This window comes from Eretmochelys imbricata, chromosome 9 (genome assembly GCF_965152235.1).
Source record: "Eretmochelys imbricata isolate rEreImb1 chromosome 9, rEreImb1.hap1, whole genome shotgun sequence".
Taxonomy (NCBI): Eukaryota; Metazoa; Chordata; order Testudines; family Cheloniidae; genus Eretmochelys; species Eretmochelys imbricata.
Genome location: NC_135580.1, coordinates 99744094 through 99759478, shown reverse-complemented (window position 1 = coordinate 99759478; position 15385 = coordinate 99744094). Strand labels below are relative to the sequence as shown.

General features: G+C 46.6%; 1 protein-coding gene across 2 annotated transcripts in view; it reads left to right on the top strand.

The window, feature by feature from the left end:
* The first annotated feature begins 1655 nt into the window (after positions 1-1655).
* STK26 (serine/threonine kinase 26) overlaps positions 1656-15385 on the top strand; it is a 53825-nt gene continuing 40095 nt past the window's right edge. The window contains exons 1-2 of one of the 2 annotated variants that reach the window (XM_077826981.1): positions 1656-1805; positions 1892-2009. In XM_077826981.1, coding sequence (XP_077683107.1) covers positions 1968-2009 — 42 coding nt within the window. In that variant the 5' untranslated portion in view covers positions 1656-1805; positions 1892-1967. Of the gene's footprint in view, positions 1806-1891; positions 2010-6714; positions 6742-15385 lie in introns of those variants that run through there. The other variant, XM_077826982.1, reaches the window with a different exon arrangement.

Here is a 15385-nt window from a genome sequence, read left to right as displayed (position 1 = left end):
TTACTTTTGCAAAGAAGCAACTAGATACTCCAAATGCTTTTATCCCATAAATATAAAAACAGAACATTTGATCCACAGCTAAAAAGGAAAACTACTGCCTAATTCAAAACAATCTCAATTCCTCTATATCACAGGAGGCACTGAGCACATTTGGATTATGGAGACATCAGACAATGGAGTCAATTTTCAGTGCAACTGATACATTGCAGGAGACAGGACTGTTTTGGATAAAAAGGCATTTTAGACCTATTGTGGAGGCACTACAGTAGGTTTCACCTACAACTATACATGACCACAGGGTGCTAAGTACAGAGAAATGTCACCTGAAGTACTATTTGTCCTTCCCTTCCGACACAAAGAAGAATGGCCCATCATAGGAGGGAGGTAAAGTGTAAGGTCAGAAGGTTCTGGAGCAGCTGAGACAAATAACTGGAGCTGGACAGTTGAAAAATCAGCCTCAAGAGGGGGAAATTATTGATAAGAAAGAAGAAACTCAGGAGTTGGTTCACATCTTAGGGTATAACTATAAAAAGAAAAAGGTTGCTATGTCTGGGTGTTTGCCAGAGGGGACACAGTGAAATTCAGTCAAGTGTTAAGTTCTAAAAGAAGAATGAAAGTTGGGGTTAACAGTTATGTTGGAGGCAGCCGGTCAAGCAGAGAAACTGAGTCACAACAAGGTGAGCACTGGGTTCAGCACACCACCAGCGGGTGGCGGGGGGAAGCCAATGAGAAGAGAGGACTTTGCCAACTCCGCATCCTCCTGAAGGGAGGCTATGGAAGAACTGTGGACTGCTGGATGAACAAATCAAAACGTAAGACTTGCATTCCGAAATGTTAGCGGGATGTCAAGTTAAATATCGACCGAGTTGGGTTAAATACAGTGAAGCCTGTACAAAAGGCCACAATTACTTGGCGATTTCCCCTCTTGACAGGTGGCCTCAAAGGATCTGGGGCAAAAAACGGGGGCAGGGGGGAGAGATAGCTCAGTGGTTTGAGCACTGGCCTGCTAAACCCCGAGTTGTGACTTCAATCCTTGAGGGGGCCATTTAGGGATCTGGGGCAAAAATTGGGGCTTGGTCCTGCTTTGAGCAGATGGGACGGGACTAAGTGACCGCCTGAGTCTCCCTTCCAACCCTGAGATTCTGGGATTCCATGATCTCCAAATCCACTGCACCGCCTCCACCCTCCTGAGGAGACCGAAGGCCACGGAGCCGCGGACCAGGGCAGGTCTCACCAACCCCCGGGACCAACGGGTGGGCAGGGCGCAGGGGCAGCCGAGCCCGGGGCCAGGCGAAGGGACTGGCCGGCTTGCTCTGGTCCCGGGGGGTCCCAGGCCGGGGACCCCCACAGCTCCGGCTCCTGCAGGGGCGAGGCCCAGGCCCGTGCGGGGGGGGGGGGCGTGGCGGTCTCCTCTCGCCAGGGCTCCTTCCCCTCGCACCAGCCGCCCTGGCCCCGGCTCCCCGCCCCGTGGGCGGCCCCGAAGGCGGGGGGCGGGTGACGCGGGGCCGTGTCCCGGCGGCTCCACCCCGCGCGGCCGGAGCCGAGGAGACGGAAGGACGGAGCCGCGGCCGCACCACCGCTTCCCGGAGCCCAACATGGCGCTGGCCGCCGCGGCGCCCTGAGCCCAGCCCCGGCCTCGCCTCGCCGCCCCGCGCCCGCCCGCCGCCGCCGCCGCCGGACCTTCCCGCCCCACCCCGCCGGGGCCATGGGCAGAGCGGGCGGCAGCCGCCGGCCAGGCCGCGCCTAGAGCCCCGCCGCCGGGCATGGGAGAGCGGCGCTAGGCGCCCCGCAGCGACCCCCCTCAGGTGAGCCCCGGGCCGGGGCCGGGGCCGGGGCGGGGAGCGGAGCCCGGCCCGGCCTAACCAGCCTCCCTCCGGCTTTGTCCTTGCAGGCCCCGCCGCAGGCAGCCCCTCCCGGCCGGAGCCGGAGCCGGAGCCAGAGCCAGCCGCGGGCGGCGCCCGGCCGCCATGGCCCACTCGCCGGTGGCCGTGCAGGTGCCCGGCATGCAGGTGAGCGGGGCGGGCCCGGCGCGGGCGGGAAATGGAGGCCGGGGAGCGGGGCCTTGCCCGGAAGCGGCGCGGCCGGGCCGGTGTCGGCGGGCGGGCGGGGGGGGCCGCTGGCGGCTCGGGCCGGGCGTCGGCTGCGGCCTGCGCGTGTCTGGCCCGCCCGGCCCGGCGTGACCAGGCCGCGGGGGGGCGACGGGGCCCGGCCCGGCGAGTCCTTGGGCAGGACCTTGGGCCGGGGCGGCGGGCGGGAGCGGGGGGTGCCGCCGCCCCCCACCCCGCTCCTGGCTCCCGGAGCCCCTCGGGCGCCGCGCCCGCCGGAGGAGGGGGGTCCCCTGACCGCGCTGGGGGGGCTCGGGGGTAGGCGGGGTCTCGGACCCCAACGCCTTGGTGGGGGCGAGTAGGGGGCGTTGCCTCGCCCCCCGCGGGGCCAGGGCTGCCCCTCAGCGCTCGGGGGGCCCCGGCTTTGTTCAGAGGCAGCCGCCCCCCGCCCCCAAGTGCTGTTAAACCGAGCACTCAGTCTCCGGGCGCGGGGGCGCGTGTGAAACCGCATCGCAGCCCAGCTGGCCAGGGCAGGCCGGACAGGCCGTCCCCGGCTCCTGGCACTGGGCCTGGATCGCAGGTTCCCGGGAGACCTTCTGTTGAATGGGAAGAGATGGGGAAAGTGGAGCCCTGCCTTCATCCAGGCTGGCAGCTAGGCTGCTCCTAGGAGGTGTCGGTCTGCTGGCAGTTCGCAGGCTGGGCCAGGCCGGGAACCTCCCTGGAAAAGGGGGTTTCTGTGTATTTGTTGCTGCAGCCTGAGCTGGGGCACTTGACAGTTCGTTCTCGTGTCCCGGCCTGTCCTTTCCCCTCTTTCCAACGTCCTAAAACAGATTTAGGGTGGGGTTTTCAAATGACCCTAAAGGAGTTAGGCACCAAATGCCCATTTCTATGGGATTTGCGCATCAAACTCCTTAAGCCTGGTCTATGCTAGGAAATTAGCTTGTTATAACTGCATCTCTTGGGGGCTCTGTCGACCTAGCTACTGTCTGTCCAGGAGGTGGACTACCCACCTTGACATGCGAACCCCTCCTGTAGGTGTAGATAGCATCTTCACTGCAGCCGTAGCACGGCACAGCTGCGTACCGGTTTATGTGTAGACATATCCTTATTTTCCTTTGAAAATCTGAGCCCTGTAACTTTCCCAAATGAATGTGATGATCCATAATATTGATGCTACAGTGTTTTCAAGACTGCAAGCCATTTCAGGCCCCCCCACCCCCCCGAGATGTCCTATTATTGGTATGTCTTAGTTTTTGTAAAATAAATATATAAAATATTTGTCTTTTAATAGTTGTGTCTAATGTTTCTAGTAACATCTTTCTCTTTTTTTCCTCTATCTAGTTTAAATGTCACTTGTTTCTTTCATACTTTTTTTAATTGGGTGAGTGGTGTGTGAAAAGTAAGAGAATTCTTCTGAGATGGTGTATATTCATAAACTCTGGAAGGCTTTGTGCCAGAATCATGGACGGGACAGCTACAACAGAAAACACCGAACCATGCAAGATGGAAAATGCAATTACTATTTTCAAGTTTTCCCTTCATTTTGCAGTCATGCCTGTGAAATCAAGGAAGACATTAATACAATAGCTTTTAGGATGTATGTTGGATAATTCTATGTAGAGTAAAAGAAGTTTTGAAGCTGCTAGTAACAATATCTTGAGTGTGATTAGATGCAGCTTGTAAGTATTTGTGGAATGTTTACCCAAACACTATAATCGTACGCTTTCCAAAAATGAACTTTCAGCAAAGTAGGCCAGGCCAGTGATAACATTTGTAAGGATAAAGTTAATACCATTATTTCTGAAGATCTGCGCAATTTTTGTACTTTTCTAAAATCTGTTGAATTTTTCCTTTCAAAGAAATTGCTTCACCAACTTTTTGATGGTACAGACAGATGTGAAACCATACTTTTGCCATACCAATTTAACCTGCCAATACACTTAATCTCCATAATGACAGGTTTTAGAGTAGCAGCCGTGTTAGTCTATATTCGCAAAAAGAAAAGGAGTACTTGTGGCACCTTAGAGACTAACCAATTTATTTGAGCATAAGCTTTCGTGAGCTACAGCTCACTTCATCGGATGCTCAAATAAATTGGTTAGTCTCTAAGGTGCCACAAGTACTCCTTTTCTTAATCTCCATACTATGTCAATATTATTGATACATTTTTAAAAATTAGAAGCAAGGGAGAAGTCTTACTTTGAGCCTTTTCTTTTTGTTGTGTCCCATGGTGTGACTTCTCTTCAGAGAATTTTCCTATATTGCTTTGATAAGCATTTTGGACACGTTTTCTATCTAAAAATTCTATAATCTGGTTGCCCATTTCTTTATCTTAAAAGATGTTTAATGTATTGATATTCTACTTTTTTGGGCTGTAGTATAGTTCAACAAGGACCCTGACATAATTTAAAGCACTGTTTTCCGATATTAAACTTTATATAATAGTACATTTCCTTCCACTACTCTGTTTTTACTTTAACCCAAACTCCTTGATCTACACATGTAGACTTAAAGCACATTTTCCTTAAGTGCTCATAAGTACATCTGAGTAGAATTGATGTTTTCTCCGTGAGACTATTTTTTTATGAAGACAAGTATAAGAAACATTAAAAGCTTTTCTAGAATATAAAAGATTTTGAGTTTAGTGTAAAATTATTCTGCATGGTATTCCCCTTTGCACATTTTACTGTTCTGTGACTGTTAAAGAAACTATGAAAGAAGTCATTAAATCAGGGGTGGGCAAACTACGGCCCGGGGGCCACATCCGGCCCTCTCGATATTTTAATCAGGCCCTCGAGGTCCCACCGCGAAGTGGTGTCCGGGGCTTTCTCTGCTCCGGCGCTCCAGCCAGGGACGGAGTCAGGGTATTGCCCCAATCCACATGGCTCCCGGAAGCAGCAGCATGTCCCCTCTGGCTCCAGCGCATAGGGGCTGCCAGGGGGCTCTGTATGCTGCCCCTGCCCTAAGTGCCGCCCCCGCTGCTCCCATTGGCCAGGAACCGCAGCCAATGGGAGCTGCAGGGGTGGCACCTGCGGAGGGGGCAGCGCACAGAGCCGCCTGGCCGCAACTCCGCATAGGAGGCAGAGGGGGATATGCTGCTGTTTCTGGGAGCTGCTTGAGGTAAGCGCCCCTCAGAGCCTTCCCCCCGACCACCTCCAACATCCCTGCCCCAGCCCTGATCCCCCTCCCATCCTCCAAACCCCTCAGTCCCAGCCCAGAGACCGTCCTGCACCCCCAACCCCTCATCCCCAGCCCCACCCCAGAGCCCGCATCGCCAGCCGGAGTCCTCCTGCACCCCAGCCCCAATTACATGAGTATTCGTGGCCCACCATACAATTTCCATACCCAGATATGGCCCTCGGGCCGAAAAGTTTGCCCACCCCTGCATTAAATGATTAGGAGATAGGAATGGTTTTCTTTTTTTTTTTTTAATTTGAATTAGTATTATTTATTGAAGGTCACCTGAGTAATTATTAAAGCATTACCTACTTCTGGTCGGTGTTAAAAATAAATGCATGAGGTTTGATTTAAGAAAGCGTAAACAGATCCGAGTATGGTGGAATAAGATCCAAAAGTTATGTTAAAATTAGCACTGTGGGAAAGTTTGTCTGTAATCTCAAACCATCATCTACCATGTAATGTTGGAAGGATTTTTTTGTTTTTGTTGTAGTGTAGGAGTTGGAAACAGAATTTATGGAAGGGAATGTGCTGTAGCTATAATGTTTTCAGCTATATTATGATACTTTCCCCTTTCTGTCCATTATTTAATTATGCATAAAAGCAAAATAACATTCCATGAACAAAAACAATGTGATAATCTATTATATTGCTTGTAGGCTAATTTCCAGACAGAAATTTTGTTAACATAGTTTTGAAGATGCACAGAGATTTCTTCTGCTCTTATTAGAAAAAGCCCTTAAAATGTTTATTTAATAGAAAAACAAAAATCCAAATGTTGGAAACTATGGAAAGTCCACACAAAGGTCGCTAAAGCAATCCTAACTTTGCCCTTACATTACCGCCCTGACAGCAATAGGAGACTCGGACGATCTTATTAATTACACAGGTTTATCTCATGAATAGCTATGAAAACACTTAGAGTGGGTGCATAGACTCCAAAATATTTTGTACAGCTTATACTCAGTTCATGAAATAACATGTGCACGGTAACTCCTCACTTAACGTTGTAGTTATGTTCCTGAAAAATGTGACTTTAAGCGAAACAGTGTTAAGTGAATCCAATTTCCCCATAAGAATTAATATAAATAGGGGGGTTAGGTCCAGGGAATTTTTTTTCACCAGACAAAAGACATATACACACACAGAGCGATGATGATTGTGAAGCTTGGTTGCGGTGGTGAAGTCAGAGGGTGGGATATTTCCCAAGGAATTCCTTACTGCTAAATGAACTAGCACTCGGCTGAGCCCTCAAGGGTTAACCGATTGTTGTTAATGTAGCCTCACGCTCTACAAGGCAGCACGAATGGAGGGAGAGGAGACAGCGTGGCAGACAGAAACACACACCCTGTGTGTGAGAGAGAGATACGCATTGCTCCTTTAAGTACACTGATCCCACTCTTAGTACAGTGCCTTTTTACGTTAATCAGCAAGCTGAGACAGCAGCTGCTGCCTGGAAGCTCCGTCTGTCCTGAGCCCTGTTGTGTCCACCCTCCCCCCCGGCTCTATGGAAGATTGGGTAAGCTGGGTGCAGGAGCGGGAGGCACCCTGACATTAGCCCCCGGCCCCCACCCCCCCAGCAAGCAGGAGGCTCTAGGGAGCAGCTCCAAGACAGAGGACAGGAGCAGCACATGGTAGTGGGGGGAGGGAGAGCTGAATTGCTGGCAACTGATACTGTGCTGGGCGGCTGCCGCACAGGGAACTTAGGGGAGTGGGGAACTGATAGGGGGGCTGCCGGTCCACCCTGGTTCCAAGCCCCCTCCAGCCAGCTCCAATGGGCTGCTCTTCCTGCAAGCAGTGGACAAAGCAGGTGGCTGCCAAACGACTTATAAGGGAGCATTGCACAACTTTAAAAGAGCATGTTCCCTAATTGATCAGCAACGTAACAATGAAACAATGTTAACTGGGATGACTTTAAGTGAGGAGTTACTGTAATCAGGAATTGCTAAGTACAAATAGCCTGTTAAATACATTTTCTTCTGTAGGTTCCATATGCACAGAACCTAACAAAGCTCTGTGTGTCTATGTATTCACACTTCTAAGCCAAACTCATAAAATTACAGCACATAGATTAGAAGAGTAAAGGCTAGCATGGTGCTAAAGCATCATGTTTAGTGTTGGAAACGTGTATATAGCACTAATGCTCGGAGGTTCAGATTTTTAACATTCTACCTGCAGATTATATAAATAGTATGTTCTACAAATTTAAGATTAGAACAGAAAGTGAGAGATGAATGGAGCTAAAGGAGCACGGTTAAGGTTGCCATTGATCTGAACCATGGTTTTCCATGGCCTCCAATGTGTGTTTGGAATTTGTTTTGTAAAGTAACACTAATTTTAATAATAATAATAAAAAAAAAAAACAGAGCATGAAAATTTAAAGTGGAAGGAAGAGTTTAAAATAGCTTCCTACTGCTAGAATAATTTAGTGTCTCTCTCTGAAATCCTATTCTACAGAGGCCCCCTGAAGAAAAGTGCTTCTAGGTATAAATTGTGAGAGCTGTCTTGCACTAACAGTTTGGGGGGTGAAGTATAGGTATTCCTGAAGTTGGAAGAGGGATGTGGTGGGCTGCTTAGTAGGAGGGCTCATCTCCCACTGCATTTCTTTGACTTAGCTGGCCAGGCGTGTATTTGGAAGGGCCACATCAAATACAGATGAGCAAGGCTTTAATATCCCTGCTATACCTTTCATTTCAGATGGGTGCAGCTTGAAATGAGTCTTTGCTACTGGCAGCCCTTAATATTCTACTATGAAAATCATTTGAAGTTGGTCTTTCCAGCTTTGATCATTTTCTAAGTGTAAAGATGGATAACCAAATAGCTTGAGAGTGGACAGTTCAATACTTAAGAATTAACAGGAAAATTGCCTTTAAAGTTCCTGATGAATCATTTGTGCTTTCCAAAGGCAGTCCTTAAACCCTGTGTGGAAAATACAATTTTTGCTGGTCTTTGTGGTTCCTGCTTTCTCCACCAATGGAAAATCACTTGAGAAATAACATCTTCTAGTTGGAGGAGTGGTGAACTTTTCCTTTCCTGCTTCTAATTTGTGTGTTATCAGAATTCATCTAATATTCAGCACTGGTGGAAATGTCTTGGAATATTCTGTTTATTGGGTACAAGGAGTAGGGGGATTACGTGGAGGTGAAGATATTTTGTGAATTATTTATGACTGAATTTGAGGTCTCCACCTCTCTCTCAGGTGGGAGAAGTTTACTGGAGAATATTTGGCTGATTGACACTTATCCCATGTGGGTTTCAGAGTAGCAGCCGTGTTAGTCTGTATCCGTAAAAAAGAAAAGGAGTACTTGTGGCACCTTAGAGAATAAGAAATTTATTAGAGCATAAGCTTTCATGAGCTATAGGTCACTTCATCGGCTCCGTACTGTGGAATATATAGTGGGGAAATTTTATATACACAGAGAACCTGATACAATGGGGGGAGGGATAGCTCAGTGGTTTGAGCATTGGCCTGCTAAAGCCAGGATTGTGAGTTCAATCATTGAGGGGGCCATTTAGGGATCTGGGGCAAAAATTGGGGATTGGTCCTGCTTTGAGCAGGGAGTGGGACTAGATGACCTCCTGAGGTCCCTTCCAACCCTGATATTCTATGATTCTATGGGTGTTACCATACAGACTGTAACAAGAGTGATCAGGAAAGGTGAGCTATTACCAGCAGGAGAGCAGGGGTTGGGGGTGGGACCTTTTGTAGTGATAATCAAGGTGGGCCATTTCCAGCAGTTGACAAGAACAGTAGGAGGGGAAATAAACAAGGGGAAATACTTTTACTTTATGTAATAACACATCCACTCCCAGTTTTTATTCAAGCTTAAGTTAATTGTATCCAGTTTGCAAATTAATTCCAATTCAGCAGTCTCTCTTTGGAGTCTGTTTCTGAAGTTTTTTTGTTGAAGAATTGCCACTTTTAGGTCTGTAATCGAGTGACCAAAGAGATTGAAGTGTTCTCCAACTCGTTTTTGAATGTTGTAATTCTTGACGTCTGATTTGTGTCCATTCTTTTACGTAGAGACTGTCCAGTTTGGCCAATGTACATGGCTCAGGGGCATTGCTGGCACATGATGACGTCTATCACATTGGTAGATGTGCAGGTGAACGAGCCTCTGATAGTGTGGCTGATGCGATTAGGCCCTATGATGGTGTCCCCTGAATAGATATGTGGACACAGTTGGCAACGGGCTTTGTTGCAAGGATAGGTTCCTGGGTTAGTGGTTCTGTTGTGTGATATGTGGTTGCTCATGAGTATTTGCTTCAGGTTGGGGGGCTGTCTGTAAGCAAGGACTGGCCTGTCTCCCAAGATCTGTGAGAGTGATGGGTCATCCTTCAGGATAGGTTGTAGATCCTTGATGATGCATTGGAGAGGTTTTAGTTGGGGGCTGAAGCTGATGGCTAGTGGCATTCTGTTATTTTCTTTATTGGGCCTGTCCTGTAGTCGGTAACTTCTGGGTACTCTTCTGGCTCTGTCAATCTGTTTCTTCACTTCAGCAGGTGGGTATTGTAGTTGTAAGAATCACATCAGCCACACTTTCAGAGGCTCGTTCACCCTGCGCATCTACCAATGTGATATAGAATCATAGAATATCAGGGTTGGAAGGGACCTCAGGAGGTCATCTAGTCCAACCCCCTGCTCAAAGCAGGACCAATCCCCAATTTTTGCCCCAGATCCCTAAATGGCCCCCTCAAGAATTGAGCTCACAACCTTGGGTTTAGTAGGCCAATGCTCAAACCACTGAGCTATCCCTCCCCCCATGCTGGTGTTGGTGCTGGAAAGGGGCAAAACCACTATTGGGAAAGTAGTCTCCTTCATTCTTTCTACCACCTGGTTCCAGTCTTTCTTTGCTTGCATACCCCTGTTGTCTGGTGTTGCCACCCGCCACATGCCTGGTTTCCTTATGCCGTAAATATTCTTCTTTCTAGTGGCTCCTTTGGCATCTTCTGGTAGTTCTCTTCATCTTGTGTAGTAGCAACCTCTGGTGAAGGCAGCAAGGCAGGCTTCCCCTTGTTTCCATCCATCTTCTTCTACTGGCATACATGTTTTCTTGCAATGAAGAGCCTAACTTCCTGCAGAAGCAGAGAGGAGCAGCCAGCTCCATGTGACCTGTCAGATACTACAATGTGGTCCACAATTTGAGGACTACTGGATTAATCAAAAGCTTGGCTGAAAAGATGAGCTTTGCTCTCTACTTGAAAGTTTAACAAACTGGACTACCAGGTCAAAGTATCCTGTGGCTGGGCACTGGGGATCCTTAACTGGGAACATTCTTCTTCCAAACCTTGAGTGCCTGGCAAGGGACTACTCAGAAGAGGTTCAGTTGGTCTCGGAATGGGTACAGGAGGAGGAGGAGATGGATGGTGCCTATGTTTTGCAAACTATAACAGCGTGTTAATTTTAACCTATAACACCTTGAACCCAGAAGGAGATGAGAAGCCAGTCCATGGCATAAAGAATGGATGAAATAAGACTTTAAGTTTAGTAAGGAGTAAATGGGGAATACTGCTTTAACACCTTGAGTTCATGCACCTGCAAAATTAGCTTACTTATTAGGCTTAGATACTGTATGTTTGGAAATGTGTCAAACTCTCAGTACCCCTAAATTATCTTGTAGCGTCCTTATACATTGCAGTTATGGGAATATTATCACTGTGCATATGACTTACTACTGAGTGTGAGCAGTGCTGGATATAAAGTACTTAAATGTTTAAAGGAAGGCATTGTATAAACAAAACTCTGGGAAGGATCCAGTCAAATATCTGTTAATTTATTCTTGCGCTCAGAAATTAATTGCATTCAGTTGGTTCCACAGTATCTTGAAGCAACTTTAAATTGTTACTGCTTCAGTATATACTGGGTGCTGTAGAAACCAGAAATTTGCCTAGTGAAAACTGATAAACCTAACCCTTTAGGATACCAAGTTTCTAAACTGTGACTTTTGTGGCTTCCTTGTTTTCTGGCACTGTGATTTTTGGGCCATAGAAAAAATGCATAGCTAGACATTAGGAAATTATAAAGGGCTGTGGAGTATTTGGCTCTTAATTTAAAGTGGTTCTGCTCTGAAAAGCAATTTGTGGGATTCCATGTTCAGTCTTTCAGCAGTTTATGTATCAGATGTGCTTGGTGTGCAAGTACATTTTTTTTTCTAATTGCTAGCCCTACAAACTCAATTTGAGTTCTGATAGCCACGCTGGGTTCCTTCCATCTTATGCATCACCAATAATAAAAGTTCTCTGTGACAAATTAGGCTTCAGTAACACCTGTGATGTCTTATTGTCTTCAAATTATGCTGTCAGTGACTCCGCGTGCAAAGTATTTGCCAACTCTGGAGTCGTACAAGTGTAGCTGATTGGAACTTCATAGACAGTGCTGTTTATGATGCATGAGATGGGATAGAATCCAAAGCACTCTCACCTGTGGTTTTCTTCAGATTTAAGAGGAGTAAAAAGCTGTGAAAACTCCCTTTTGGCAGCAGATCCACTTCTGAATTCAGATGGGGGATCAGGTCTGTTGAGTAAGATGGTGGTGTATATATAGTCATTTTTCAGAATGCCAGCTGCACTAATGGCTCTTGGTTGAGTTGGCTCAAAATATACATTTTGAAAAATGTAAACTGATAGAAATGTTTTCATTGCTGTTAAAAATATAAGGTTAAAGGCCTTTTTAACAAAGCATTCCCAAAACGTTGTATCTACACTACATGAGAACTTGGAAGTGAAACCAAATAGTTATTCATCTTCTTCACCAAATGAGAGAGATGCAAAAATTGTGCAGCATAAATAGTAGAAACTAAATTAGGATTTATAGTAAATTATTTCAGTGTCTCCTTATATAATAATGGAGGTAACCACGTATCTAATCTTAGACTCTCTAGGCTGTCTTTAATGAAATATAAAGATTTCTCTTGTGAATTTGTAAAAGTAAGGCAATCTAAGTTAGTCCAGTAAAGAGAAGATTTTAAACCTAGGTGTCAGTTTCTACCTGTCTAGAACACTAGTTCTTGTGAGTCTGTCTGGGCACTTATCAAATTTCCATCCAGAACAAGCTCTAGAGAAATAAGCTGTGTGAATCAAAAGAACATTTGACTTGGCATGTGCATGGTAAATCAAAGAATCTATATAAAAATGTTTTTTATTCATGGCATTGTAGTGAAAAAAGGAAGTTTTCTAAGTGAAAAACTAGGGTATTTATGTAGATCTGCTCTTTATTTTGTTAGATCTGTGTGCGCGTCAACTCTACAGAAGGGGTTATATTAAATATTTATCTACCATTTGGTCAGTACTTAATATATACTTTGGCACTCATGGATCTTTACACCTTTTATGTCTCATTCTGACTGGTAAAGCCAGTACAAGTGTTCAGGTCATATAGACCTGATTTAGGAAAACATTACTATTTTGGCAGGCTACTCAAGAATATGATTAAATGCTTTCTTGAATTGGGGTCCTATTTAGTAGATATGGTATAGCCTTACATATATACTCTTGGGGGAATTCTGCGCCAAAAAATGAAAAATTTTGCACACAATATTTTAAAATTGTACCAATTTTATTTGTCAAAATAACACTATATAATCATGCCAGTTTCAATTATTTTGGTAATTTATTTCAAAACACCTGTCAGCAAGTATGTCTGTAACAATACAGACATTCACAAAAATTCCCCCAGGAGTGGAGAGTTAAAGAAACCCATACAACAACCCAGTTCCTGTTTCTCTTTTCCCCCCAACCCCCGAGCCCAGCCAAGTTAACAAGTGTTTGAGCAGCTAAAGACCCATCCAGTAATAAACATTGCACCGTGTGCCACAAGCTACCAACTACAAAGATAGGTTAGAAATTATTAAGAGATGGAAGCAAAGTTAATTTTTTAAATGTACACAATACTGCAGATAATGCACATGTATTATTCAAATAAAGTTCAAGTGCAGAAGATGAAACATGGCACAAATCCAGTCAGAAAAGCCCTGTGTAAAGTGGGGCTAAAATATTGTTTTTTTACAGATACCACAGAAATTTAGCTCACTACTTTCCATAGATGGTTACCAAAATTAGACATCCAGAAACAAATTTCAGTGGCTTAAAATAAGGCAACCAGTGACTGAATTATCCAGTAAAATTAAAGATATACGCAAACTTATTTGCTAATTTGCTCAGAAAATGTTACTAGTTAGCAATAATTTTAGTTTTTTCCTCATACAGAGAAGTTACCCAAAAAGGACATCTGTAAAGATTTTTACTTCTGCAACATCTGCTGCAAGGAAAGATCTCACTAGACCACCTGCCATGTTGAACTTCAGAGAGAATTGAGATACTGGCATGGAGTAGCTACTGCTGTTCTCTGAACTCCTGCTTTTGGCATATTGAAAAATGTCAGTAGTTAAGAGAACCAGGAAACATTCATGTCTAAGTGAATATTGATCTACCCTTTTTAAGGAGATGACAAAAGTTATGTAATTAAGTGTAAGAGCAACAGAATTACTTGGATTCATCCCAAAAGAACCACACTAATAGGGTGTCACAATATTGCTTGTTTAATGTTCAGCTGATGAACTGAATGAGACTTTTCCAATGTATTATTGAACTACACTTATTACAGGGCACGTTCCCTCCCTTTAAAGCAAAAACAAAACAATATAGAAAATAATTGCTCACTATAATCAGTAAAACAGAACAGAGTTAGACACATTTGCCATAAGTTCAAAAAACAGCCAATGTCAGTCATTTTATAGGAATATAAATATACACTCCTGAGGAAAATCTGTGGCCAAACTGTAAAAATTCTGTGCCAAAAAAGATAAAAATTCTGCTCACAATATTTAAAAATTCTGCAAATTTTATTTGTCAATAAATAAATGTGGAGGCTCCAGCATGGCAATGGGGAGCACATAGCTTTAAGCCATGTTCACTGTGTACCCGGCTGATACCCATCAGTGACCCCCATGAGATCTGTTTGAAGTGTCCCGGGGAATCACACAGAAAAAACAAGTCCAGGATCTGCAAAAACTTTTGCCCTTGAACTCAAAAGGAGCGGGATCTCCACTTGAGGGCCCTCTTCATGGAGACTGCACTTGGTCCTGCCTTGGAGCCCTCCCAAGTGGACTCCACACCTAGTACTTCAGCGTCAGTGCGTAGTGAACTGCTGGTGCTGGAACCTGCCTGGCACCGTTCCCCCTCGCCAGTGCCTAAGAAGCGGCTGGAGCCCAAGGGCCCGTTGGTACCTCAAGACAAGGGGGCTTCCAGCAGAGGACCTGTGTTGGGCCACGTGCCCGCCTGGAGCTACATGGGGATACTGCTGTGGTTGACCCCCTAGCCCAGCCAAGGATCCGACTCCCGGGAGCGGCAGGGGATCCCAGCCCCTCGTAGGGCCCCGGCGGCCAAGGACCATGTAGGCCAGCCGGCACCACAGATACCAAGCCAGGCGATGGACTCAGTTAAGGCCCAGACCTCTATGGGCAAGCTCCCTCTAAAGCAATGGAGGGTCCCTGGACCGCAGGCATCGATCCCTGGCACCGCAGCCTTGGTCTCCTGTTAGAAGACCCAGATCCCTAACACCAAGGTCGCCACCTATGAGGCACAGAGCATCCAAGTCATGATGGTAATCCCCGTACCCATGGTACCACCAGGCCTTCTGCCAGAGATCGCCGCAGCGCAGTCCCCCATCAGCTAGGCCGTCCCCCCAGTGTCGATTCCTCTTGGTGTGGGATCATTCCCAGTCGTGGCACCGGTCTGCAACTTCCCGGTACCACTGTTCATGCTGGCACTGTTCCTTGCCCTTTCCTTACCGGTCTCGGACGAGGGTCAGCCGACAGACTTGGACATCTAAGGCTCCGCCCTGGTCACCAGAGGGGCAGTGGTCCAAGTCAGAGGGAAAGTTCAGCCCCTCACCTAGGAGAGGCAAATTGCCAGTGGCCCATGCGACCGGTGTGGTGGCATGGCAGCAGGCCGTTCAGTGGCAGTACTGGATCCCATGGGGTGTACCCCCCGGTCCTCTCCGATGACTTCAAAGAGCACCAGGACCTGCTCTAAAGAATGGCTGCTAACTTGAACTTGGAGGTTGAAGAGCTAGCGGGAACCTCTTAAATGTCATACTCTCGTCCACCCTGGCCCAGGTCGTATTGCTCGTCTACCCGGGGTCCTGAAACTTGCCAAGTCTGTGT